This window comes from Protomyctophum parallelum (genome assembly GCF_964188405.1).
Source record: "Protomyctophum parallelum genome assembly, chromosome: 2".
Lineage (NCBI taxonomy): Eukaryota > Metazoa > Chordata > Actinopteri > Myctophiformes > Myctophidae > Protomyctophum > Protomyctophum parallelum.
Genome location: NC_139699.1, coordinates 35,759,836 through 35,787,056, shown reverse-complemented (window position 1 = coordinate 35,787,056; position 27,221 = coordinate 35,759,836). Strand labels below are relative to the sequence as shown.

At 40.3% G+C, this 27,221-nt stretch overlaps 1 protein-coding gene across 1 annotated transcript in view; it reads right to left on the bottom strand.

Annotated features, from left to right (window-relative positions):
- fam189a1 (family with sequence similarity 189 member A1) overlaps positions 1-27,221 on the bottom strand; it is a gene marked incomplete at both ends in the record, with an annotated part of 129,800 nt that overhangs the window by 10,303 nt on the left and 92,276 nt on the right. The window contains 4 exons of the mRNA XM_083759486.1: positions 1,069-1,229; positions 2,736-2,843; positions 15,917-16,048; positions 21,014-21,124. Of these exons, the coding sequence (XP_083615612.1) occupies positions 1,069-1,229; positions 2,736-2,843; positions 15,917-16,048; positions 21,014-21,124 (512 nt within the window). The remainder of the gene's footprint in view (positions 1-1,068; positions 1,230-2,735; positions 2,844-15,916; positions 16,049-21,013; positions 21,125-27,221) is intronic.

The following is a 27,221-nucleotide window of genomic DNA, read 5'->3' as shown; positions in this document are numbered from 1 at the left end:
GATACAGTTAATATGGAAACGAACACAGCGTCAGCATGTAGTCTAGTCTGGCTACCAAGAGTTTCTTTACATACTGTTTTGTGTATAGACAGAGCAAAGATGTGACACTATTGCATGCCACAGACGAAAAACAGTCTAAGGTCACACTATTGATCCATAATGTATAAATGATAGATAACGAGGCCTTTTCGTGGAGGGGTCAGAATGAAATTTGGACTTAGACTGTTTTTCGTCTGTGGTACTAATGTCGAGAGCTGCTCACATTGGAGATCGGACACATCCTACATCGCTCTCAGAATATATCTCTCCCCTGTCTCAGTAGTTTGCTAATGCAAACTGGAAATGATCAAAAATAGACTGGGGAGTGCATCGATTCATGATAATAGACTGAACCATCTAACTTGAATTCCATTGAATCAATTTGATTTTCCTGACCTTATAAAGGACTTTGCCTTAAAATAAAGTACTAATCATATTGGTAAGTCTACAACGTACCCAGCGTTTAGCATTCATGTTTTTAAACCCTGGCTGCATGCCTTCTTCATGTAATGTACAGTATGGTTGGGCATTGGGCAGCGCCGACTGCACTTGCTTTCTGAGAGAATCTGACAGAGAATCTGTGGTGCAGAGGTCTTGCAATGGTGATTAGCACTTTCCCTGTGGTGACCCGATTCTAAGGCAAATTGCAAAGCACTAATTATAGTACCGGTAATTTTTATAATGTCTAATAAACAATGTGTCTATCGATGCATGTGTACACATGCCAACGTCTGCTGGTGTCACACACTTCCCTTAGGTGAAGTTTCCTATGTATTTCCTATGTAAGTTTCCTATGACTATGTAGTTTGATTAAACATAGTCACTGGTGACAAACAAGAAAAGGCTTCAGATGTACAGAGGCCTCTTCATTCACCTATTTTATTGTTTTTACCAAGACCTAATATATGTGATTCTTTAAAGAAAAAGAAAAACAAACATGCAATGTAATCCTAACAATACAAGCATGCTGTAAATAATTTGTGATTATTTCATCAAGACCCTTTCTAAAAAAATGTGTAATTTCCTCACCTCTGTCCGTCCATGGAGGGGGTGCAGGTGTACTCTGGAGGGTAGTAGGGTGGTGGGGGGATGGGAGGGATAAACTCATCAAAGTCCAGTGTCTGGTGCAGAATGGTCCCATGCGGGGTCATGCAGTCTGCACTCAAGGCCCGTGCTCTGTGAGGCATGAACTGTAAACACATGGCCACAACAAGCATTTTAGCACGTCCGTCCGTCCGTCCGTCTGTCCGTCCACTATTATATCTGCTGTGTTTTCTGTGCTGGTCGCATTCAACTCTCATTTTGGCATTCGCAAAGAAATTACAGAATTGATGATCGGAGCTTCACAAATTAGCAATCACTGAGGTAAGGAGCGCTAGTTCTTCAAATGTATCCATTGCCATCTAACTGTGAGTGATGTGGCAACTGAACCAGATGATGGAACTGCAGTCGTGTCCGTAGTGTGGCTGGGAGCCATTCTATGTATGTGCAGAGACTGGAGTTACATTCACTGCTTCACTGCTTATCTACACTGTGCACTGACAGATCAGTGGTTCTCAAAATTATTCATGTCAAGGACTCCTGAGTTAATATGTATTTGGCCGTGGACACCCATCTGAAGATTGTTTTTGCCATGGACCCCCATATAAGATTTGTGTTGTTAAATAGTTAAAGAAAATATATTCCAATTAAAACATTTAAAGAAAGTCACGATTTTTTTCTAATAGCCGATCTACAAACTCACAGGGTGTCACATTGTGACACGTTGTGAGCTTTTAGACCCTTGACGGTCCTCATGACCCCACTTTGAGAACCCCTGCTTTAGAGCACATGCCCTGAACTCAATGTCAACCCAATCTTATTGCCAAAGGCCAAAGCTCACAAACAACACAAGTCCTATTCTCTTTCTGTAATCTTTGTTGTTCCTGACCAGCGACCACTCCTGTTCTCACTTCAGCTACCACAAAATGTATTAATGCACTCATAAAAGATCTGTACAAATAGCTAAACTGTCAAGATTCATTCATTTTTGCCAATATGTTGTGATGGTGTTATGTATTGAGGCTTAAGTTATTGTACTGGGACACTATTGTTGATGCGAAGGACAACACAGGAGCATGGCCATGTTAATTTCCCTCATGGCTGAGAACATTTAGGTTTTGAGCACAGACTCATTGTGTCACATAAAAAGGAATGGGTCATTTTGAGGACAGTACTCTCCGTTCTACACACAAAAAAGTACCAGGTTTGATGAGTGAAAAGTAGAGCAATTCACAGGGGTTGTTAAATCCAGCAATTTTTTGGGAGGTTCCGCATTGACCAACATTCACAACGTACATTTACAGTCTTTTGTCAGGCTGGCTTACAGCCGATACAAAGACATTTAATAAATTTGCCGGGTGTAATTAGTGGGCCAGGCGTGTTTACCCGTCCTAATGGTCACCTGCTCCTTCTCTGCAAATAAACACTTGGAAATGCATCTGAGGGAGGGCCACCGAAAAAGGAATGGGAAAATAGGGCTGTCACAATTATTACATAATGGTCTGAATGCAATTATTTGAGATACAAAACCCAATTAAAACGTCAATCACAATTATTTGTAAAACAATTAATCATCAAGTAAAATGCCATGATGGTGACACAGTCACTTATTGTTGCTGCCTGCCTGGCCTCCATCAGCCCAACAGCATACTTACCATCTGCAACAAATCGGTTGACACCATCTGCATGCAGCACATGGCCGTGGCCAGGGCACACACAATGGTGGAGATGACATTCAGGGCACACACACTGAACAGCAGCTCCTACATGAGAGAGAAGATAGAGAGAGGGGGAGGAGGTATGAAGACCACGGGAGTAAACAGAAAGAGAGAAGGGGGGGGGACGGGGACGGCACTGATGGTTAATACCAAGACATATCTTAGTCACTCACTCCCATGTTTTCGTTACAAATTGGGCTTTATTGACAACAATGTTAAGAATGTAATTAAGAACAGCATATTTGTTCATTGCCTGGTATCCTACAGTTTCAATGTACAGGTTGTTGTTTATTTCTTGGTAATATATTGTTAACCGATGCTATAGGTTTTTGGTTTACATGGGATCCTAGTTTCTTGAGACACTACACTGTTCTCTTCATTTTATGTACGTGCTTACTTACTTATTCCCTCTGGATATTATGCGCATCTGATAAATAGCTAAATTGTAATTGTAAATTGGTGAGAATAAAAGAGATAAAAGACGAGAGCAGGATGACACTGAGACGAGGTTCAAACCATAAACTGTGTGTTAGAGATGAAGGACAGATTACAGAAGAAAGAAAAGTGTTAATTTAAGTCTCTGAGGTTAAATTAACACCTAAGATTTGACTGTGTAACACTGTTCCACCCAGAGAGGGAGGAGAGGCAGAAAGTCAAAGCACTGAAGGTGACACACACACAGCGGTGATGTCATCAGCGGGGATACCAGCACACTGCTGCAGAGGAACAATCCTCCTATAGGTTGTGGCTATCGGTTGGAAACCGATAAAAACGTTACTGTTCAGGAAATGGTCCAATATTTATAAAACCCACTTAACCACTTTCACTTCACTTAAAAAAAAATCTAAAATAGCAAGAATAACCGATCTACAAGCTCACAACGCATTATGATGCCTTGTGAGTTTGTAGATCATCTATTTTTGCCACCTTTGTGTCACACTGTAGCATGACGAAGGACATTAATTTACAAAAGAAAAACGTGAACATTTGAAATATGGAGATAAGGTTTCTGCCTGAGAGCAGCAGCAGCTGGAAATAGTAGATACTGTATAGTAGTAGTGTTTTACTTTCAGTGAGAATCTAATCCACTGTGTTGGCATTTCAGTCATTGTCATTTCACTGACATTTCTAAATCTCATCTTTAGGGGGCTTGTTCAATTTGTACATTTCTGATGAAAAAGGTAATAATAATATAATATAAAACAGGTTTTCACATTTCACATAATACCGGTAGTTTTTGTTCATGAATAACAGGCTCAGAAATATCATTCATGAGGGCAGAACTGTATCATGTTAGGTATATAATAATAAAACAGAATTATGTCAGTATAATCTTATACATCATTCTGTGGCAAAACAGGTCACAGTACATCGACAAACCTCTTTTGAACTTGTCAGCAAAAATAAATGTGCATGCTGTGAAATACTACGTGACTACAATGCAATTTTGCAGCTATGTTTGTTATTCCAGCACCAAAGCATAAAATAACAGTATACTGCAAATTGCAAAGCATCTCCATTGTCCATACTAAGCCATATGGCTACATATAATGTCGCATTTAATAATAATCTTTCTCACATTTCAACAATGGAAACAGATGAACAGCCATATGGTATAATCTGTTGATGCCAATTTTGAGTACAATATAATGCACAGCTCATGCTCATGTTGACCAAGGTTTTTGAAAGAATCATGAGAATCATCCTTCAAGACATTTCTGTATTTCACAAGTTAAAGATCCTCTCCTAGCTCTGATAAAAACATGCTGACAGAAATCTGCATGACAAAAATAGAAGACCTACAAGCTTCCACGATGCACTGTGTGCTTGTACGTTAGCTATTTTCGACCTGCGACACTGCTGAACGACGAAGTATGAATCAGGCTCTCACTCTCTCCCATTATTCTCGATTTTTTCCATTTGTATTGGCGGCAGCTCTGTTGTATCATAGAGTGCACAAATTGGAACAAAAACAGCATCAATGCTACAATATATATATTGCATTTCTGCTTCATTTTGATAGGACAGTTAATAAAGACATGAAAGGCGAGGTGGGGGGGGGGGGTGACAATCATGAAGCAAAGAAAGACCTTCAGGGCGGATTCGAACCTGGGTCCCTGCTTTTGGTAGAGGCAATTTTGCGCGAGAATGGGTGGGTGTCACAGTGATAATCAATAAAACAATGCCTTTCTTAATTTTCTAGTCCGGACAAAACTATATGGCAGGGTTAACGACTTGAACCTTATACCGTATTCCCAGGGCTCTATAGTAGGGCCCCCCTCCTGTTTTTGTGTATACAGTACACTAAATATCTTCGCCGTCACGTCGAGCATTCATTCCTTTTTTTGGCGAAATTTCCCCACAGAAATGTACAGTATAGGGATGCTAAGGTTGACATGTATTGTACAGACTATTGTAGGGTGCATACTGTTTGTATTCTGGTCTCTTACGTTTTTGAATAAGCACAGGGCTGGATACTATAACAACACAGGGCTGGATACTATAACAGCACAGGGCTGGATACTATAACAGCACAGGGCTGGATACTATAACAGCACAGGGCTGGATACTATAACAGCACAGGGCTGGATACTATAACAGCACAGGGCTGGATACTATAACAGCACAGGGCTGTATACTATAACAACACAGTGCTTGTGTGTATTGTTTGTCCTGCATAGTGCAGGCTACACTATACGTCGGTATAGTGTAGGTTGTATACCGATTACCGACGCATGCTGTCGTTCATTATTGATGTTGTTTTTTTGTGATGTTTTACCCTGCTGGATCTTATTTTACAGTCTTACTCTCTTTATTGCGGGACCACTAAAGATCTAACGACTTAATATTGTTTTTACATTTCACACAGTAGCAGCATGTTCCTGACTGGAAGCTGTGATGTTGTCCCTAACTCAACAAAACTCCATAAACATTGTTGAAGCATTAGCACAACACTGTATACGTTTATAACATATTCCCCTCAATGGCCCTCATACATAGATACGAAATAATGAATACAATAAAATAATAACACTAATAACTCTCTTTTGGGCATTATACAATATAAGACAATGTACAATATACGGTATGAAACCACTGCACATCATGCATAATTTTCACACTTGTCAACAAACACTCTAAAGCCTAACTTGCTGGTGTCGTGGGGTGCTCAGTAAATAGCAGATCTACAAGCTCACAACACGTCACAAACGTGACGCGCTGTGAGCTTGTGGATCTGCTATTTATGGCATGCAACAGCAGCGGGCAACTAAGTATAAATCAGGCTTAAATGGGTTAAAGTGTTGCAGTGTTTGTGAACATCAGTAGCTGACAGGAAATTAACCCAAGCAGTTCCCTAGCAACGTAACTCCACAGACAAGCTCTACCCTGCATGGGCACTGCACTGGCTGCTGTTTTTAGGCAGTGGTGGAAAAAGTACTCAAATTATTTGCTAAAGTAAAAGTCCAGAATTTAAAATTTACTTGAGTAAAAGTACAAAAGTATTGGCATCGAAATGTACTTAATGTACCAAAAGTAAAAGTAATCATTATGCAGAATGTCTCATTTCACATTTTGAAATGTATAATCATTTGAAAATAGCAGATCTACAAGCCCACAATGCGTCACATCGCGACACATTGTGAGCTTGTACATCGGCTATCTTCAAATTGCCATGGCTGAAGTGGTTACTCTATGTTTTGTAATTAATAATAATTACAAAAAAATCACAAGGGTAAGACACAAGGGAACTGGGGAGATATGTATTCACTGCCTCATACCATGTGGCTAATTGACCACAGGATATGAGGCAGACCCACACAGGGACACACATGATTGGGGCCTACAGCCAAACTCTGCGGCTACTAGGCCGCAGAGCATGGTTCTAGGTATATATATAGTTATTTATACCCCCATATATCTACTTAGTTATATACATAGGTTTCATAATATTAATTTGTATTTTTTTAGTACCGTATTTTTGAACAACTTTTTGAATTTAGTGATCGTTGAGCACAATTTTAATTCGCTATCTAAATTGTTCCACAGGTTGACCCCAGTTACAGATAGGCATCTACGTTTTATGTTAGTCCTGAAGCATATTTTTTTAAATTGGGCCAGCCCCCTGAGTGGATATTGGGACTCTCTAGGTTCAAATAGCTCCTGCATGCAGGGAGGGAGTAATTTGTTATGTGCTTTGTACATGATTAATGCAGTGTTTAGGTCCACTAGATCATTTAATTTGAGAGTATTTGAGTTCATGAAAAGTGGGTTGGTTGGTGTGAGGTAGTCGCTTTGGTTAACAATTCTTATAGCTTTTTTCTGTAGCATGTAAATTGGGTTTATAATGGTTTTATAGGTGTTCCCCCATACTTCCACACAATAGGTTAAGTATGGGAGTATGAGGGAGCAGTACAGTATATGAAGTGAATTTTTGTTTACCAAGTGTTTCATTTTATTTAGTATAGCAATCGATTTAGATATTTTTGTTATAGTCTTATCTATGTGTGATTTCCAGCAGAGTCTGTTATCTATTGTGATGCCCAAGAATTTGTATTCATATACACGTTCAATTACAACCTCACAAATTTTTAAGTTGACCGATGAATTGATTTTCCTGTTTGAGAAGATGATATATTTTGTTTTGGATATGTTCAGTGATAATTTATTGACATCAAACCAGATCTTGAGGGTCTCTAGTTCCCTTTCCACTGCATGCAAGAGCTGTTCGAGATCTTTCCCGGAGCTATGAAGACTTGTGTCGTCAGCAAAAAGTACACAATTTAGATGTGACAGTGATTTACTTATGTCATTAATGTATATTATGAATAGTTTAGGACCCAAGACAGATCCCTGTGGAACTCCATGTGTTATTTTTTTTGAATCTGAGTCAACATTATTTATGTGTACAAATTGCTGTCGGTCGTCCAGGTAGCTACTTAGCCATGCATGGGCGACTCCTCTAATACCATATCTCTCCATTTTGTTTAATAAGATATTGTGGTCTATTGTGTCGAATGCTTTCTTCAAGTCTATGAAAACACCTACAGTGTGTTCCCCTTTATCAATACTCGTTGATATAGCTTCCACTAGCTCGGTTACTGCCATTGAGGTGGACATATTGGACCGAAAACCATGCTGGTGGTTACTCAGTAACTGATGTTTATTGATAAAGCAGTCTAATCTAATAACGAATAATTTTTCTAATATTTTTGAGAATTGAGATAGCAGGGAGATAGGTCTGTAGTTGGTGAATTGATGTTTGTCACCGTTTTTGTAGATGGGAATGACTTTAGCTAATTTCATGGTTGTGGGAAAGATGCCAGTAGAGAAAGATAGGTTACAAATGTGAGTGAACGGTTTGATTATATCGTCAATTATGTTTTTGACTAGTGTCATGTCAATGTTAGAACTATCAGTGGACTTTTTATTTTTAAATGTTTTAACCATATTCAGTATCTCTTGTTCCTGTACACATTTGACAAAGATGGATTGTGGATTTCGGTTAATGTTTCTATAGTCCAAGCCGTTGTCTCCCGGGTCTACTATCTCGTTTGCTAAGGTTGGACCGACATTTACAAAGAAGTCATTGAATTCATTGGCTATTATTTTGTTGTTGTCTATGGCTATGTTTTCTTTATTGAAGTAGCTGGGATACTCCCCTTTTCCCATACCTTTTCTTATTATGTTGTTTAGGGTTTTCCATGTGGCTTTGATGTTTCCTCTTTGTTGTTCAAATTGTTTTTGATAATAGTCTTTTTTACTGGATCTTATAATATTAGTTAGTTTATTTTTGTAAGACTTGTATCTTGTCTCAGCATCTTTTGTTCTTTGTTTTATGAATTTCCTGTAAAGGGTGTTTTTCTTTTTACAAGCATTCTCAATACCTTTGGTTATCCACAGGGTTTGTTGTTTATGACTGTGTGTAATTAAAGTTTTTCTAGTAGGGCAGTGTTTGTTATACATCTCAAGCAGTGTTTTCAGAAAGGTGTCATAGGATCTGTTTGGATCGTTTATTTCATAGACCTCATTCCATGTTTGTAAACCAAGGTCCACCTTGAGGGCAGTAATAGCTTCGGGTGATGTATGTCGGGTTATTCTATAGGTATTATTTTTGTTTTTGCTTTCCGTTTTGAGATGATGGTGGAGAATGGCAAAGACAGGGAGATGGTCACTGGTGTCATTGATGAGTAATCCAGCTGTTATTTGACTGTCAATTGCATTAGTGAAAATGTTGTCAATTAATGTAGCTGTTTCTGTTGTAATTCTGGTAGGTTTGGTGATGACCGGGAATAGACTGTTGCTAAACATTGAATCAACAAAGTGTGTTATTTTTCTGTTTCCGTGTGGGTTAAGAAGGTCCAAGTTAAAGTCACCGACTGCTATGTGAGTTTTGTTGTTGTTTAATCGGCTAAAGATATTGTCTAGATTATTAATAAATGTGTCTAGGCATGAACCAGGTGTTCTATATATACAGCTTATGGTCATATTTTTTGATTTTTCCAGTGTAATTTCAATTGTGAGACATTCGAGAATGTTATCCAAGTTAAAGGTCATACTTTGTACCCCACTACATCTTAGGGATGTGTCTACATACAAGGCAACTCCTCCTCTAATTTTGTTAGTCCTGTTTGAGGTGAACAGCTACCCTTCTAGATTCACATTGACTTCTTTCTCATCATTGAGCCAGGTTTCAGAGACCGCGATGACATTGAACTATTTAAATTGGGAAAGATATTTCGCTATAAAGGTTCTATGTTCCCCATTGCTCACCAGTGACATCATTTCCCTTTTCATAATAATAACATGTTAACTTCTGAACTGTCCACAGCCTCCATGGTTGAGTGGGGAACATAGAACCTTTTATAGAACCGTTTCTTTCTTTTTTGAGTGGGGAACATAGAACCTCTTTTTGGTTGAGGGGGGAACATAGAACCTTTTTGGGGGGGCCGGATGAGTGGGGAACATAGAACCTGGGGAACATAGAACCTGGGGAACATAGGGATGACCCCGTAAAAGGCTCATGTCTATCAAAAGATGATGACGTTCCTCATCAAGAAAAGAAAAAAATGTTTCAACCAAAAATGTATTGTAAACAACAGCAATATAAGATAACACTTTCATAACTTTAATACAAATTAATATGTGTTAATTTGTATATTTGCAATGCAACTGCCTTAGATGTGGAAGGGTACATTTTCCCAAGTGACATAAAACATTTACATAAAGATTGTGTTCATTCATGCTGGAATTATCCACTGTAACAGAAACCAGCACAGAAACCAGTTAACGTGCCTGCTCAGTGGGTATTTAACCTCAAAGACACCATGCCCCCAGCCATCTCAGGTCATAGAGTTACACCACCCCCGCTCCCCACAGGAAATCACAAATTACCCGAAAACCTCCTTCACACCCATTATTCATAGCCTGCGGCAAAGCAGCGGAAGAAGAAAACTGTGAATATTAAATGGATCGCTAAAGTGTGAGTTAAAATTGAATTCCAAGCAGTTAACATGTCAATTCTGAGTGCAGCTGAATGCAACCACAGAGACATTTAATATGCTTCGTGACCCTTCGTTAAATGACAAGCACACAGCACATGCAGCGTTATCTGCTATTTTCACTATGTTTGAATATGTCTGACATTTTTGGACAATATAATGCTAGCCTATGACGTCAGGGTCAAAGTGTTATTTTTATTTTAAGAAATGAACGACTACAGCCACTAGCTTTAGACATGATCAGCATCATATCATCTCTGTCTGGAAACTCATAATGAGAAACCAGGCTACATTATGATTGGTCTGGCACTCCTCAGTTTGAATTATATTTCGTTCACCGCAGAGTTGTGGGTGACCAAAGTGAGCCATTTTTTGCTGTGACGTTTAACTTGAAATCTGTTTGTAACCGCCCCTTGGAAATAAATCTTCCACACCGAAGTTCCAGACTAATATCTACGTACGCAGTAATATTAGATTATCATTATCATGTGTGCAATTTTGTAATGTTGTGTCTGTAATGTATTTTTGTTGTCATTGATGTTTTATGGGTGGCTGTAGCTGGGGTGAAAGCCCAAGACAAATTTCCCTTGTGGACAATAAAGTTGACCTTATTGATTAGTCTGGCCATGCCAGGCTACTCATAATGCTCATGTCCAAAGCAGTTACTTTTCAGGATTACTATTCAAAAATATAAAAAGTAGCAGATCTGCAAGCTCAAAGCGCATCGCTTCGTGCCACGTATCGATCTTGTGGATCTGCTATACCTTTGATGTATTTGTGTGGCACTGTAATATGATCAAGTAGAGCAAAAAAACAAAACAAAAGTTACAGTATGGAGATACAGATATTAGCTTTCTGAACCGACAGTGACGATATGTGCCTGAATACCCAAGCTATGACTATTCACCAATCCTCAAGTTCCTCACATTTTAGGAACTATAAGGCAGCTGAATCATGAGGTCATTTGGGTCCAGAAAAGCTGTAACAGCCATGTGGTGTAATAGCCATGGACCCTGGGGACTGGGACACAGTATGACACCTCCTTCTCTTTAGCGTTTAAGACATAACTCAACACGTCTGACTTCCATGGTACTTAATAAAGTTTTATGGCAGCAATTCCAGCTCATCCTGTTAATTAGCCACGATCACAATGACAAATTGTGGTTGATCTTTCCCTCCGCTCCATAGCCGTGCTTCTGCTTCATCTTAAGGAGTCTTTTATTTGCTTATCAATGTTTTATAATCAATCAGGGACATGAAATGAACACGATTTGATCGCCATTATCCAGTAAAGGCACAGAAGGATGTACATCACTCTGGCAGACAACTTGAGTCAAGATAATCTACAGAGCTCATGAACTAGCAAACTACGGCCAAACCCAGCCTTGATACACGCTGCATACTAAAGAGGATTGTCTCCACAGGGAAGACTGATGTTGTTGTCATTCTTCACATCCTGACCAATTAATCTGAGCCTTGAACTTCAGTGTTTCACATCATCTGACTGCATATCAGTCCTCGAAATGGTATGCCATACAAGGAATTTTGGGGTTCATCGGTTTGAATGTCAGTTTGTCTTTCTTTTTCTTCTTTTTGTGGTTGAAAATTTTAAACGTCAGAATCATAAACAACAGTCAGCGGGGTTGTCAGGGTTAAGAGGGGGATTAGTCACAATATGACTGGAACACGGCAGTGGAAAATACTCAAACCCAGTAGCCAAAGTATACTCCTGGTCAAATCTTACTCAATTACAAAGTAAACTTGCTCAGTCAAATTTGTACTTTTGTACAAAACGAATGTAATGGAAGTAGTTAATCCATAGTGTACTTTTCTGACATACTGTAGTTGTTTTGTAAAAGGTGGCATGGAATGAATTAAGGGGCATTGTTGTTACAGTATGTAAAGGGGACACCGGGCAGGACAGGCGTGTGACAAGGCCACACACTTTTCCTGACATGTTTGCCTCACCGTCTGTGGACCTGCCTCACCGTCTGTGGACCTGCCGTTGTACTGCTACCTTTTGCACCTTATGACGAACCTGATGTATGCACCTGCTACTCGTTATGCTATGATGCAGGGGAGGGTGTCATTTGGATCTGAATGTCCCCACACTATTGGGGGATGACTGGTCTATTTATTTTTGTATTTATTTTCCCGACCGGCGCTGGTGGCAATCGTCGTTGTGTATTTATTGGCTCCCGCTGCATACTTTCCTCTCGCCGCAATGATCATTCTGTCTATATATCCTACCCTACATGATCATTCTGTCTATATATCCTACCCTACATGATCATTCTGTCTATATATCCTACCCTACGTGATCATTCTGTCTATATAGCCTACCCTACGTGATCATTCTGTCTATATATCCTACCCTACGTGATCATTCTGATTATATAGCCTACCCAATGTGATCATTCTGTCTATATAGCCTACCCTACGTGATCATTCTGTCTATATATCCTACCCTACGTGATCATTCTGTCTATATATCCTACCCTACGTGATCATTCTGTCCATATAGCCTACCCAATGTGATCATTCGGTCTACAGTATATAGCCTACCCTACGTGATCAATGATCATTCTGTCTATATAGCCTACCCTACGTGATCATTCTGTCTATATAGCCTACCCTACGTGATAATTCTGTCTATATAGCCTACCCTACGTGATCATTCTGTCTATATAGCCTACCCTACGTGATAATTCTGTCTATATAGCCTACCCTACGTGATCATTCTGTCTATATAGTCTACCCTACGTGATCATTCTGTCTATATAGCCTACCCTACGTGATCATTCTGTCTATAATATAGCCTACCCTACGTGATCAATGATCATTCTGTCTATATAGCCTACACTACGTGATCATTCTGGCTATATAGCCTACCCAGGGGCAGCGGTGGCCGAACGGTTTGCAGAGCGGTCTTGATATCGGAAGGTCGCTAGTTCGTATCCCCGGACCGGCACGTTAAAATTACCACCGCTGAAGTGCCCTTGGACAAGGCATTGAACCCCTACCATGAAATGTTCTATGAGCAGGGCCTGGCTGTAAACAAGTTCTTGAGCTTAGTCCAGTTACCCTGGGTAAACATATAGTACCTTTCCTTTCCTTTCCCTAAGTGATCATTCTGTCTATATATCCTACCCTACGTGCAGTAACTGCAGTTGCTCTTTAGTCTCAACTCTCCATCTCGTATATGGTCCCTCCACATTTTACGTCCCTGCTATGATGCTATGTGCATATATTATATACACATAATTATATGCATGGGGTTTGCACGGAAATTAATTTCACCCACTAATTTTGATTATTTCTGCATCAAACCACTCATTGCTTCTCTTCAATGTCTCTTCAATGTATTTCAGATCACACAAACACATTGCTTGCACAAATCCGCCATTATAATAAAGTAACCTAATGCTTCAAGGATTTGTCCCTCTCTCGTACAAACACAAGTGATGTGCAGGTCCATCTTTTCCAAGTCAATGCATCTATTTTCACATCCCATATATTTTAATGGACTCATACAAAGATTTTGTGAGAAGATGTGCAAGACGCTTTTGCACGTGCGGGGGTGCGCACAGGTGCGCGCATGTGTGTGTGTGTGTGTGTGTGTGTGTGTGTGTGTGTGTGTGTGTGTGTGTGTGTGTGTGTGTGTGTGTGTGTGTGTGTGTGTGTGTGTGAGTGAGTGTGTGTGTGTGTGTGCGTGTGTCTGTGTGTGTGTGTGTTCGAGAGAGAGCGAATGAGGTAAAGGGATTAAGTGAAATCACACAATTGCACGATTGCACTTTTGTAATTTAGAATGACTCTTTTGACAATAACTTAGTGGGTTATAAAGTTTTAGCATGTACTTCTTATCTATGAAAACAGCCTTTATGTTGCTCTGTTAAGGAAAATGTTTCAGTACCAGAGCTTGTGTGACTGCAATCTGCTCATCAGTCCATTTTATGTCAGCCTTTGGCTGCAGATTTTACAATGAACACGTGACTTATTAACAGTGGAATGATGTTGAGCAACATTGTTTCATGTTCGTTAACATTTTAATTACTATGGAGGAAAACAAATGCAGAGTCATTAGCTTGAATTTGTTTTGGAAAGCTTTGCTTTCATCCCCCGCACCCTCCTAACTGGGGTACCCCAGGGATCTGTACATGGCCCCCTTCTTTTCTGCTTGTACACGCTTGGCTCTGTTTTCTCTGCTCACAATCTATCATTCTATATTATCACTGCTATGCCGATGACAATGTTTCTCTCCTTTCCCCCCTCCCTCTCAGGTGGAAGAGTGCATGTCTGGCTGACATCTCACAGTGTATGTTTTCTCACCACCTCAAGCTGAACTCAGACAAGACCAAGCTTCTCTTCTTCCCAGCTAAGTCCAGCCCCATGCAGGATCTAACCATTTCCATAGACAATACCCTGGTAACTTCGGTTCCAACTGCCAAGAACCTTGGTGTTGTCCTGGACAGTCAGCTCTAATTCAAGGAACACATTGCAGTGGTCACTCAGGTGCTGTCCAGACAAAGACGTATTCTGCGTTACTCGGGCAAGTATTTAGCCGATCTGCCCATTTTGTCACACGGAGACGGCGTTTTGGGGGACTTAACCGGCTAATTTTGAAACCACCTTCCAGAGTGGAAGGTGGCTTCCAGGTAGGATAAACATACTGTCCACATTCCTCTATAAACGGCCTGTTTTCACTGTTTCCAATTGCTCTTTTTTATACTTTTGTATAGCCTATGTGCAATGTTTAGCGCTGTGCTGTGCAGCAGGTGGAATCAATCTAAACGAGAAATTATCTGACATTCAGAGGTGTTGCGCACCAGCGAATATAGCCTATATTAAATCTCCAAAGTCAAACTCATAAATTCACAATGCATCATGCCGCCCCTCGTTGTGAGTATTAAGATCTGCAAACTATTAATCTCATGCTTATGTATACTTTGTAGTCTACTTCTGGCAGAAGAGGATATGAGAATATTAGTAGGAATCATTAAAATTTTAATGATTTGTAATGAAAAGAAAGAAAAACATCAGCTACAGTTGATTATGCCCATGCCTGCCTACTGAATGATTATGCCACATATGCATTTAGCCTACAATACACACAGCTTTCTCTGGGTGTGCGGATCTCTACCGCTCTCGTCTGGACTACATGCATAATTAACATAACCGCAATATGGACAAAGGACAGTTTTATATAGTTTACAAACTTGCGCGGCTACACCTCAGTCCTGTAGGTGTACACTCTATAGCATTCAAAGGATTGGACCCTTCCTCATCCAGGAGTCAGCCCAGCTCCTTATCCAGGAAAAAAGCGGGAAATGGTAACCTGGAAACCAGACTAACCAGACTAAAGTGTCTGGCCTTGCAGGCTAGGAAAATGGTGGTGTTGTGTTTTATCTTTATTTCATAAGTCACCCACTACTTTAACACACACACACACACGCACACACACACGCACGCATGCACACACACACACACACACACACACACACACACACACACACACACACACACACACACACACACACACACACACACACACACACACACACACACACACACACACACACACACACACACACACACACACACACACTCCTGTTCACCCACCTTGAGGCGCAGTCGTATGGTGTTGCAGTCTCTCAGTGGGTTCAGTTTCAGCGTCTCTCCCAGGTTGTTGCAGCTGGAGCTCTGCTGCTGCAGCTCGCAGCAGACACACACTCCATCGCTGTCAAACTTGAGCTGAGGGGGAGGAGGGGAGAACACACATACACACTCACACACGCACGCCACATGCACAAGAAAACACAGACACACTCAAACACACTCATGTAAACATGCACGCATGCGCGCACGCGCACGCGCGCACACACACACACACACACACACACACACACACACACACACACACACACACACACACACACACACACACACACACACACACACACATCAGACCTGAGCCTGACTGTCTCTACAACAGTGACATGTCTACCCTTGACACAAAAACACACTGAGTGGATGGCAGACATAATATCTAACTATGAGATGAAAGACATAATGATTGCATGACAAATGACAAAAAAGCTCCGCATCAGGAGAGAATGCAGTATAGCTTTGCAAGGCGTGATTGAGATAGAGAATACCTCCTCTAATACAGTACGTGACCCAGTTGGTGAGAAAGCAGGACATGAACTCAACATGTATGGGTTAATTACATTGGGGAGAGGAGATGTGAAGCATTCATATTTGAGTCACGACTAGAAGAAGCTGCACTGGGAGGCCCATGAAGCAGGGAGGCTGCTCTCACAGGATGTCAAGACCAGTAGATAGACCAGTAGATAAGATAGACCAGTAGATAAGATAGACCAGTAGATAGACCAGTAGATAAGATAGACCAGTAGATAGACCAGTAGATAAGATAGACCAGTAGATAAGATAGACCAGTAGATAGACCAGTAGATAAGATAGACCAGTAGATAAGATAGACCAGTAGATAGACCAGTAGATAAGATAGACCAGTAGATAGACCAGTAGATAAGATAGACCAGTAGATAAGATAGACCAGTAGATAAGATAGACCAGTAGATAAGATAGACCAGTAGATAAGATAGACCAGTAGATAGACCAGTAGATAAGATAGACCAGTAGATAAGATAGACCAGTAGATAAGATAGACCAGTAGATAAGATAGACCAGTAGATAGACCAGTAGATAAGATAGACCAGTAGATAAGATAGACCAGTAGATAAGATAGACCAGTAGATAAGATAGACCAGTAGATAGACCAGTAGATAAGATAGACCAGTAGATAAGATAGACCAGTAGATAGACCAGTAGCTCATGTGACAAAAACAATGTCTTTGTAATCAGAAAAACACGAACCCCTGGAATTCAAACATCGATTTAAACTGGAAAGGTGCAAATCTCCACCAGTCTCTCTCTCTCTCTCTCTCTCTCTCTCTCTCTCAAGATTGAGTTACAGAAGTTGTGACTGTGTTGCTGTTGAATGTTGAAATTTTGAGGTTCTTGTAATTTTGTCACATTATAAATGTACATTATTTGTATTATCAGCTGTCACCGGCAAGCATCCATGTCTGTGATTGGATTGTTCCTGTACATCCAAGCAAGTAGGACATGAGGTTGTAATTGCTTATAGCAGTATGATTAATAAAATTACATACTAGTTGTTATTGACCAACTGGAAACATATTCAAGGATTGAGGTCCTTGCCACACTGGCAGTAGGCACAAGAAATATGATGTTGATACCGTCATCAAACCTAAACACATTTTTAACCAAATAAAAATATATTTTGTTAGCTTTAGGTTTGATTAGTTTTTATACTACTTATACTTATACTTATACTGCCTAATACTACAGACTACCATGTGCTACATAGCAATTAATTACACTTTCATGACACACTTAAACAGCCTCTATATTTAGTAAACAGGTCAAGAGATAGCTCTGTACTTGGCCCACCCATTTTTACCTCTGAACCAAACTTCGTCACCAAAATTTGCCAATGTACGACACAATGTGAGTTTGTTGAATGCTGAATTAGGGATGCTAGTGTTCAAGTGTTTAAGTTAAATATAAACGTCTGTAGTCTAGTATATGTGCTGTAAAAGCTGTTATAGTACAGTAATATAATGGGAATAAAGTATTTCATGGAAGCAAGGTATTTCCGAAGTTCGATTTTTGAGCGGCCCCTCATATACAGCTTTTTGTCCTAACTCGTGTCATACTGTATGAGCAAATCAGTGTTTTGACTAACACAAACATTAAATGCCATTGACAATGAAAGGATAATTTACGTCATATGTGTTGAGCAATGGCTGCTTATTCACGTTAATATTATTTGCGTCGGTATAGAGAAGTGGTACAGTGTGGGGCATTGTGTAATGCCTTATCTCAGTGACCTGAAAGAACTACGGCATGTGGAGGAGGTCGGTGAATAAGAGCGCTTGACTTCCCCTCACTTCACCCGTGTGAAGTGAGGGGAAGTCATTTTTATACAGTTGACAGTAATGTTTGTTATTAGCATCCTAGTAATATGATTATGTGATAATTAGCTGTAAGACAAATGCGCGGCATTTGCACAAAGCACCTCCAGGCAGCGCCCCACTAGCAGGCAGATCAACTGTGTGAAACATTTTGACATATATTGTTGTGACACAAGTAGGATAAAACCTGCAACACAAATGGACTATGCCAGAGAAATGGAGACTCCAGATGGAGGGCGATTATGTTTTCCTTAATAATTAGAACATGAGCTCCAGTGGGTGATCATCAGTCACACAGCAGTTAGTTCTCATATTAATAGCACTGTGCTTGATTCTTATGTAACTTTTTTTTTAACTGTGAAACGGAGGGGAAAGCTCATGCAGGACGCACAGTCAAATGTAATGAGAGTAAAAAGAGTGTTGTTGTAACTCTGAGAGTGTATAAAATGGACCCAGAAGTATAGTGTAGGTATAGGCCTCAGTGAATCCGTAGTCGGGTCGTGGGGGCAACAGCTCCACCAGAGTGCTCCAGACTCCCCTCTCCAGAGCAACATTAGTGACTTCCTCCTGGGGGATCCCGAGACATTTCAAGGGCAGTGAGTCGATGTAATCCCTCCATCTGCGCCTTGGTCTGCCCCGGGGTCTCCTCCCAGTGAGACGTGCATCGAGGACCTCCCTAGGGAGATGCCCGAGAGGCATCCTAACCAGATGCCCGAACCACCTAAGGTGGCTCCTTTCCAGGTGAAGGAGCAGCGGCTCTACTCAGAGTCTCTCCTACGTGACTGAACTTCTCACCCTATCTCTAAGGGAGATGCCAAATTTTTGTCCGCTTGTATTCGTGACATTATTCTTTCAGTCACCCACACTTCATGACCATAGGTGAGAGTAGGAACGAAGATTGCTCGGTAGACAGACAGAGAGCTTTGCCTTCTGGCTCAACTCTCTTTTCGTCACAACAATGCGGTACAGTGACTGCAATACCACCCCTGCTGCTCCGATTCTCCGTCCTCCCCTCACTTGTGAACAAGACCCCGAGATACTTAAACTCCTTCACCTGGGGTAAGTCCTCATTGCCTACTTGGACTGCACAATTTCCTGCTGAGAACCATGGCCTCAAATTTGGAGACAGTAGCTGTGAAATATAATAACTCTAAAAGGCAACACAACTCTAATTTGTAATTTACTATACATATTGGTGTTAATATTAGATCGATGTTTTAGGTGAAATTAAAAACGAGCTTTGTGTTCACCAATGTCACACCGCTACACTGTCACAGGTGCTAGAATGCCAAGCAGATGGTCAGATTTTACTCTGAAAAGCCTCGCCTTCCATTTCCCCCCAAAACCGGGAGGTATAATGTTCCATTACGACCTTGCGCTATTAAGTCGGATCTCTCTTTAGAAGGGTTAATATTCCAAACGAGCTGCTGCTTGGTTAAGTCAGAAATTAGGACAGAACATCAGTGTTCTATAAGTTAGAAATTAAGACAGAACATCAGTGTTCTGATCAAAACCATGGAGAGCGCCGTAGATTGAGAGAGAATAGCAAGTTTTGTTGGCCCGTAAACAAGGAAGTGAATGACTGCGCGCATGCGCAAAACAGCTCTGAGCAAGGTGTTGCCTAGCAACGACCGCTGTCAAAAAAATATATCAGCAATCCCGTTTTATATAATTAAAAAGGACCTAAAGACATGTATACACGTCCGAGGCACCCCGCAGTTTTAATTGAGAGGACATACACGTCATTGGCACAATAGGTGTTTAACAGACTAAATTGGTCCATGTCATATTTGGGACACTGGTTGCAAAGTCGGGTCTAGGCTAGGGACCACCAGTGGGGTCCATTTGGTTCCATTTGTATACTCTCAGGGTTAAATTAACACTGAGAACTCCTTCCTTCCTTCATTCGTCCATGAATAAAAATAAATAACTAGGCCAATTATATAACATTATTTCATTGAATTGCGAGAAATGCATAAAAACCGAATAATTATGTATTAATTGGGGAGTGTTCATTGGATCCCCATATAATAATAATAATAATAATAATAATAATAATAATAATACTATATATATAGTATAGGGAGTAGTGTCTGAAATTGTCACTACTATAGTCCACTAAGTCTGGATCCCCATAGGGAGTTGGGAACGACACATGCATTCGGACGCAGTCCAGGCATACTTAATGAACTGGTGGGCGTGTCCACATAAAAACAAATACTGTACACTTTTTTGAAAAAGATCTTCCTCCTTATATAATAATAATTCCTGATGATCATGTTTTAGGGTGGAAAAAAATCACGGCACATCACATCACATCACTTTAAACATTTGTAGTTTTGTCAGACAAGTTGCAATGTGACATAGGTCTGAGTGTTTACACATTGCTGCTTCCCTTACATTTTTTGTTTTTAATTGTTTTTATTTGGACACTTGCTTTGGCAATGTGCATGTTTTCTCATGCCAATACAGCTCCTTTGAATTGAACTGAATTGCATTTAAATTGATAACATGTCTCTCAACACATTGCCATTTTAGTTCAGAGACTATTGGTAAAGGACACAGGACAGGCGGTATCATAGGGAGAAGGTTAAAGGACACAGGACAGGCGGCATCATAGGTTAGTTCAGAGCCTATTGGTAAAGGACACAGGACAGGCGGTATCATAGGGAGAAGGTTAATGGGGTTCAGGTCTCACCAGCTGGCAGTCTTCTAGGGAGTTGACCAGCTGAGCGTTTTGACAGGACAGGATGGAGCCGGCAAGGTTGAGCATCACACACACTGCTGACAGGAGCATGAAGAATGTGATCTGAAACAACAGAGAGAAGAGCAGGTGAACAGCATTAGTCAGCATCAAAGGGCAGTGCACGCACATCCAAGTGCCTGGGTGCAAAGCAACAGTTCCCATAAAAGACAATGGCCCGCTTTCCCAAAGGACACCTCTTACACCATGGCGTAAGAGGTATGGTGTTGCATGGTGATATGGTGATGCTCAGTTGCCCTCTAGGCCGCACATGAAGCCTGTGTGCGGCCTAATTGACTGCATGGCAGCCAATCAAACACTATGGCCCAGATTTTGAAGATCCGTTTTACAATGGGGTAATACAGAAATTGCCCTCGCTCTGCGCACAATGGTATTATGAAAGGCATATCGGCCCGTGTTGAACGCACTCGGCCCGTGTTGAACGCACACACATTATGGCATACGGCGTTCCTGAATATTTTAGCATTGTGGGAGTGTCCATATGTTAATTATTTTCGCTTTGCGCAATTTGCTATTAAGCCCCTTGACCTAGAAACACTCAGCGCATAACGATTAGACGTGGGTCTGACCACCTCATAAATGCAACAAGCACTGTTTGATGTTACACTTGAGCGGCTCTGGGAGGCTGCTAGAGTGTTGCCATGTCTGTTTATTATAAGCGGCTTCTTTTTCTGTAAAGTTGCTTGTAAATATTGGTAGTTGTACTATTTTGTGGTTGCTTTTCTTGTTTCTAAAGTGGTTATTTGGGCTTTTCTCCTAATGTTGTTTAAACCAGTGATCCTCACACAGCACATTCCCATGTCAAGGATCCCCAGATGAATGCATTTGCCCAACTAAGGACGGCTAATCCAAAAATTAAATAAAACATTTCCAAGATTACTTTTGAAAATAGCAGATCTATACCAGCTCACAATGCATCACATTCATTCATTAAAACTATGAACTCTGACTGCAGGGGGATATATATAATGATCATTATAACAATGTGCAAGAACATATTTAAAAAGAAGGAAGAACTTTATATTTGTGGACAATCAAAATATGTTTTTTTATTTTAATGTGGTGTCATTAAAATGAATCTGGATATGGCAGACTCACTATCTAGAAAATAAAAACATGGCACTTCATTTAAAATAGGTTGCAGACCCCTGTTATATGCGCTTATTTTTATAGACCTATTTACTTGTTTCTATGAGACATGGCAACAGCCTTTTTTTGTTGAGATTAGAAACGTCCATAATTCTTTCATTTCTCAACCTTAAAAATAAATAAAAACATCTCCATAATCCTTGGGAAGTTTGCTTTCATATGCTGTATCACACCCGATTCAAGTCTTCTTCAATAAAATGCGAAGACCATAATACATCGGGGCCACAGGCACAGCATTAGCAGCAGCATTCAACTCATTCCTTGACTTGAATGAAATAAAATATAATAAACGTTATTTTACTGGTGTTTTTCAATAGAAACAAATTATTTTGAGGCATAAAGGTGACAGCATGCAGTGCAATAGGAATAATTAACCCAAATGTGACAAAGTCATGTCATGTCTTCTATGGTGCCAGCCTGAAGTAATACCACATCCCCAAAGTGCGCATTCCGTATGTGACATCAGCTGACTGGTAAATAGAATAGTACGGACATGTTGATTGGGTACGTCTCAAACACGCCTTAAACACAATTCAAGGCCGTTTTGCGCAATCCACGGGGTGTCGAAAGCACTTCTTAACATGCCCAAAATTGCAATATGACATACAACACGCCCCCAGCTCATAAAACTGTAATATGATTAGTAATATTATTTGAAGTCCTAAATGGCACCCTATATGTCCTTTTTTGGGAAACACTGTCAAACACAACAACATACACAACCTAGACTAGAGCACAGCCATACCTGTCCTCATTGCGCACGTAAGGCCTCCTGCATGAATACACAAACCTGTTTCCCTAAAGCCTCTTTAGCCTACCTGTCGACATGTGGCAGTATTAAAACCATTCGCTTCATCTCACTTAAATATAAAAACTTCTACTTCAGCATATTTTTTTTTAATTGAATTACATTTTTTTAAGAGTGAAGAGAGCCTACTGTCAGCTGTCCAGCAGTCCAAATATTATTAAATTAAATTTCAGAATGGTAGACCTGAGGCCTACCATACCAGGCCTCAGGCCTGAGGCCTGATGCCTACCATTGCGTGGCACATCTATGCACAGAATGTCTATGTTCACAGGCTTCATGTGCGGCCTAGAGGGCAACTATGTGCAACACTATACCTCTTACACCATGGTGTAAGAGGTGTCCTTTGGGAAACCAGGCCAATAACGTTTGCACACAGGTGAAATAAGCTCCACTGTTTTATTGCGTTCAAAGTGTCGATCAAGATCATTCTTCTTGATGAAGATCTCTTGAATCAGTGGAGCTTATATTATCAACAGCATTAGTCAGGACATCAGAAATGTTATGACTTGTGGGAGATAAATTCAGTAATTACTAACTTCTAGAATTGCAATGTTTGTTAGATTCTTATTATAGATAGAAATCTAGATATTGATATGTAGTTAACTGTCCAATAATGACTGATTGATTTGACCGAATGACCAGAGAGGAAAGCACAGATGCCAATAGAAATCAATAAGGTGTTTTTTTTAAACCACTGAGGCCTGAAGGCAATCAAACGTTATGGCACAGCATTTCACTAAACTACCCAATAAACCACAGTGGAATTTGCAGGCCGGTATGATGGGCAATATAGAGGAACTGCTAATATTTCTAATACTCACTCACATGCATGCAAGCACTCCAATCTCTTTCTGGGTCTGCAGGCTGATAGATCTGAGGTAATGCTCACTCTATGCCTGCTGCGATCTGGAATCTTGATTCTCCCGCTGCATGTCCTCTTAGCCAGTCTGTCTGTCTAAAGTATTATCTTTATTTCTGAGCTGACAGTCCCAGGGATATCAAAGCTGTTAGCGGAAATAAAGAGAACCTTACAGGCGCCTTATATTACAGCTCAAGTGTAACCGAGAGGATACACTTTTTTTTCAAAAAAATAATATGTTAATGACGTTTAGAAGATTTAGAACACTTTCCTGGGGTCTATATGTGTGTAATATGTGGTTACACATGTGGTGTCCATGATGTCACACTGGGCCCACTTCCTTCCTGGACTAAATGCTGTCTCAGTAAGACAGCCCTCCCCCTATCCACAAGGAGGAGCAGTGCCCCAAAGCATTATGGGAATTGTAGTATGTCATGGATGGATTTTTTGTTGTAGTGATTAAAAGTTAACCACCTTGCCAATTTCATACTTTTGGCACAACAGTGTGTTAAGAGAACTGTGCCATTAGGAGGAGAACACTGAAAACAAGTCACAGGAGGTATCTTCATTTCAGGCACTGGACTCAAGCATCCTTGTGCAGATGGAGAGGAGGTGGAGGACAGAGAGAGAGAGAGAGAGAGAGAGAGAGAGAGAGAGAGAGAGAGAGAGAGAGAGAGAGAGAGAGAGAGAGAACAGAACAGAACAGAACATGGTGGGGAGAAGAAAGAACCGGAGGGTGGATGCTATAAACAGATGGAGTGATAAGTTTAAGTGCTTTGCACGATGCCTGAAAATTGAAAGATTAAGAGGGTGAAGGGTGGACCAAAGGAGAGCGAGGGAAGTGAGAGAGACCAAGAGAGAGAAAGTAAACGTTGAATAGACTGAAACAAGTGGGGAGAGAGAGAAAGAGAGGGAGAGAAGGGCTTAAAGACACAGATACAGCTAAATCTTCTGGCCCGTTATATTAACACCCAGTCAGTCACAATTATTATACTGTAATCGCCTAATCACATTTATTTTAGATAATCACAATTATTCTGAATAATCCTCAGAATTGTTTCCATTCATCTGCATAAATCTGTTTATCTAAAATAAATTATTTTATTAATATAAATTCAGCTATTTTTACTATTTTAGAAACTTTAGAAAGGTTTAAAATGATTAAATATGGTATTTTATGGCAATAGTATTGATTTTGATATTATGATGATACTGGCCATTGTCAGTCATTCTTGGAATATTTAAGTTATTTGTTACATCTGCCCTGTGCACCAAAGTGCAATGTTAAAAAAAAACACAATTAAAATAAAATGTCATGATTGAGCCATGAGTCACTATTATATTATGTAGCAGCACATAGCTACTGCACTGTAACTACAGGTAAATACAAGTTGTAGAGACAAAACGACATGTAGGAGGGTTCTGTTACTGGTGATCCTGTCAACAAAGATGTTTTCATGGCGACAGCTGATAAAAAGGTGCCTCTGACTTTTAAAGAAGTGTTTTGCTTATTAAAATATGCCTACAATCATTATATCAGTGAAACAAAATTGATATTCATTAAAAAATAAATAATAATAGTGGCAGGATGCCTGCATGCTTGCACAAATTATGCAGATAGATTTCTGCTGCCAAGCTGGGTTTGTGTCTACAATATACTGTACATTCACCACACCTGAGTGCACTTCAATAATATTATGTAAATAATTCTAGTCCTGCAAATACCACTGAACTCACAATGTAATATATACCTACCCTGAGTGTGTGCATGTGTGTGTGCATGTGCGTGTATGCATGTGTGTGTGTGTGTGTGTGTGTGTGTGTGTGTGTGTGTGTGTGTGTGTGTGTGTGTGTGTGTGTGTGTGTGTGTGTGTGTGTGTGTGTGTGTGTGCATGTGTGTGTGCATGTGCATGTGCGTGTATGCATGTGTGTGTGTGTGTGTGTGTGTGTGTGTGTGTGTGTGTGTGTGTGTGTGTGTGTGTGTGTGTGTGTGTGTGTGTGTGTGTGTGTGTGTGTGCGTGCGTGTGCGCATGTGCGTGTGCGTGTCTTAGTTCATCTCAGCTTACTGCAACAGTATACAGAGTGGAAAATTGACCAGTGTTAAAGTTCATTTGACAGATGTATGAATATTAAGTAGAAAACTGCGCTCACTAGAGCACAAATCCCTGCCAGGAGGCATGACCGAATATATTAAGGGGAGCTTCTATATCTGCAATTTTTTTAATAGCCAACAAAAAAATCTAACAAAAAAATCATCTATCAGGAGACCACAAGGGGAGGTAAATCTCCTGGCAGAGATGAATCCGTTCATAACAGCACTGTGACAGATGTTTCTGTAACTTTTAGTAATACTCATTGCAAGGACAGAGTTGTAACAAGCATAATAATGGATGAGATTAATTACTTTATTTGGGTTTGTGTATGTATGTATGTGTGTGTGTGTGTGTGTGTGTGTGTGTGTGGGGGGGGGGGGGGGGGGGGGGGGGGGTCTTATTATCACCAGAGCACATCCAGTCAAATTAAGTGCCCCATCTCAACCCATATAGCTGTTCCACCTGGGGAGACAACAGTCTCATTTAAACGAAAACTGAATACATATGCAAATCCAACAATAACCACATTATAAAAACACTTAACAACACTCCTCTGAAACGGGTTGATGACTACAAGTATTTGGGTTCATATATATCTTCTTCCCAAAAGGACTTTCAAACTAGGAAGGGTATGGCCTGGTCAGCCTGCAATGACATGCATAAGATCTGGTCATCCCAGCTTAGTAAGATGTCATTTTGTTTTCTATTGTCCACTATACCATGATTTAAGAAACTTTTTATTTGAAAAAATTCAGGATAAGAACCCAGATCTGTTTTGGATGTCTGAGTGTTTTATGTTAAATTGGTTGTTCAGTAATTAAGTTTTTGTTTTTGGAAAGGCATGGCAGTTATGTTGGAGAACGATTTATCCATGAGTAACTGTCTATTTGTGTATACTGTATGTATTATTATATATGTACAATTTTGTGAGTGTCTTGTAAGCCCGTGCGGGTTGGGCATCTTATGATGTAGGACACTTTAAAGGTATATTCAGTGATTTCACTTAATTCAAATATCACTTATTTTTTTGTTTTGTTGTGATAATCCTCCCTATTATAGAGTGTGCTGGCCATATAAGGAGTTCCTCCCTGTCCCCAGTTAACCCCTGGGGGTCGTTTTTGACTCTCTATCCTGATTGGACGAAATGCTGGGTCCCACAGCCAAAAACGAAACCTAAGGTTTTTTGAGTTAAATCACTGAATATACCTTTAATAAAAACTCTATCTATCTATC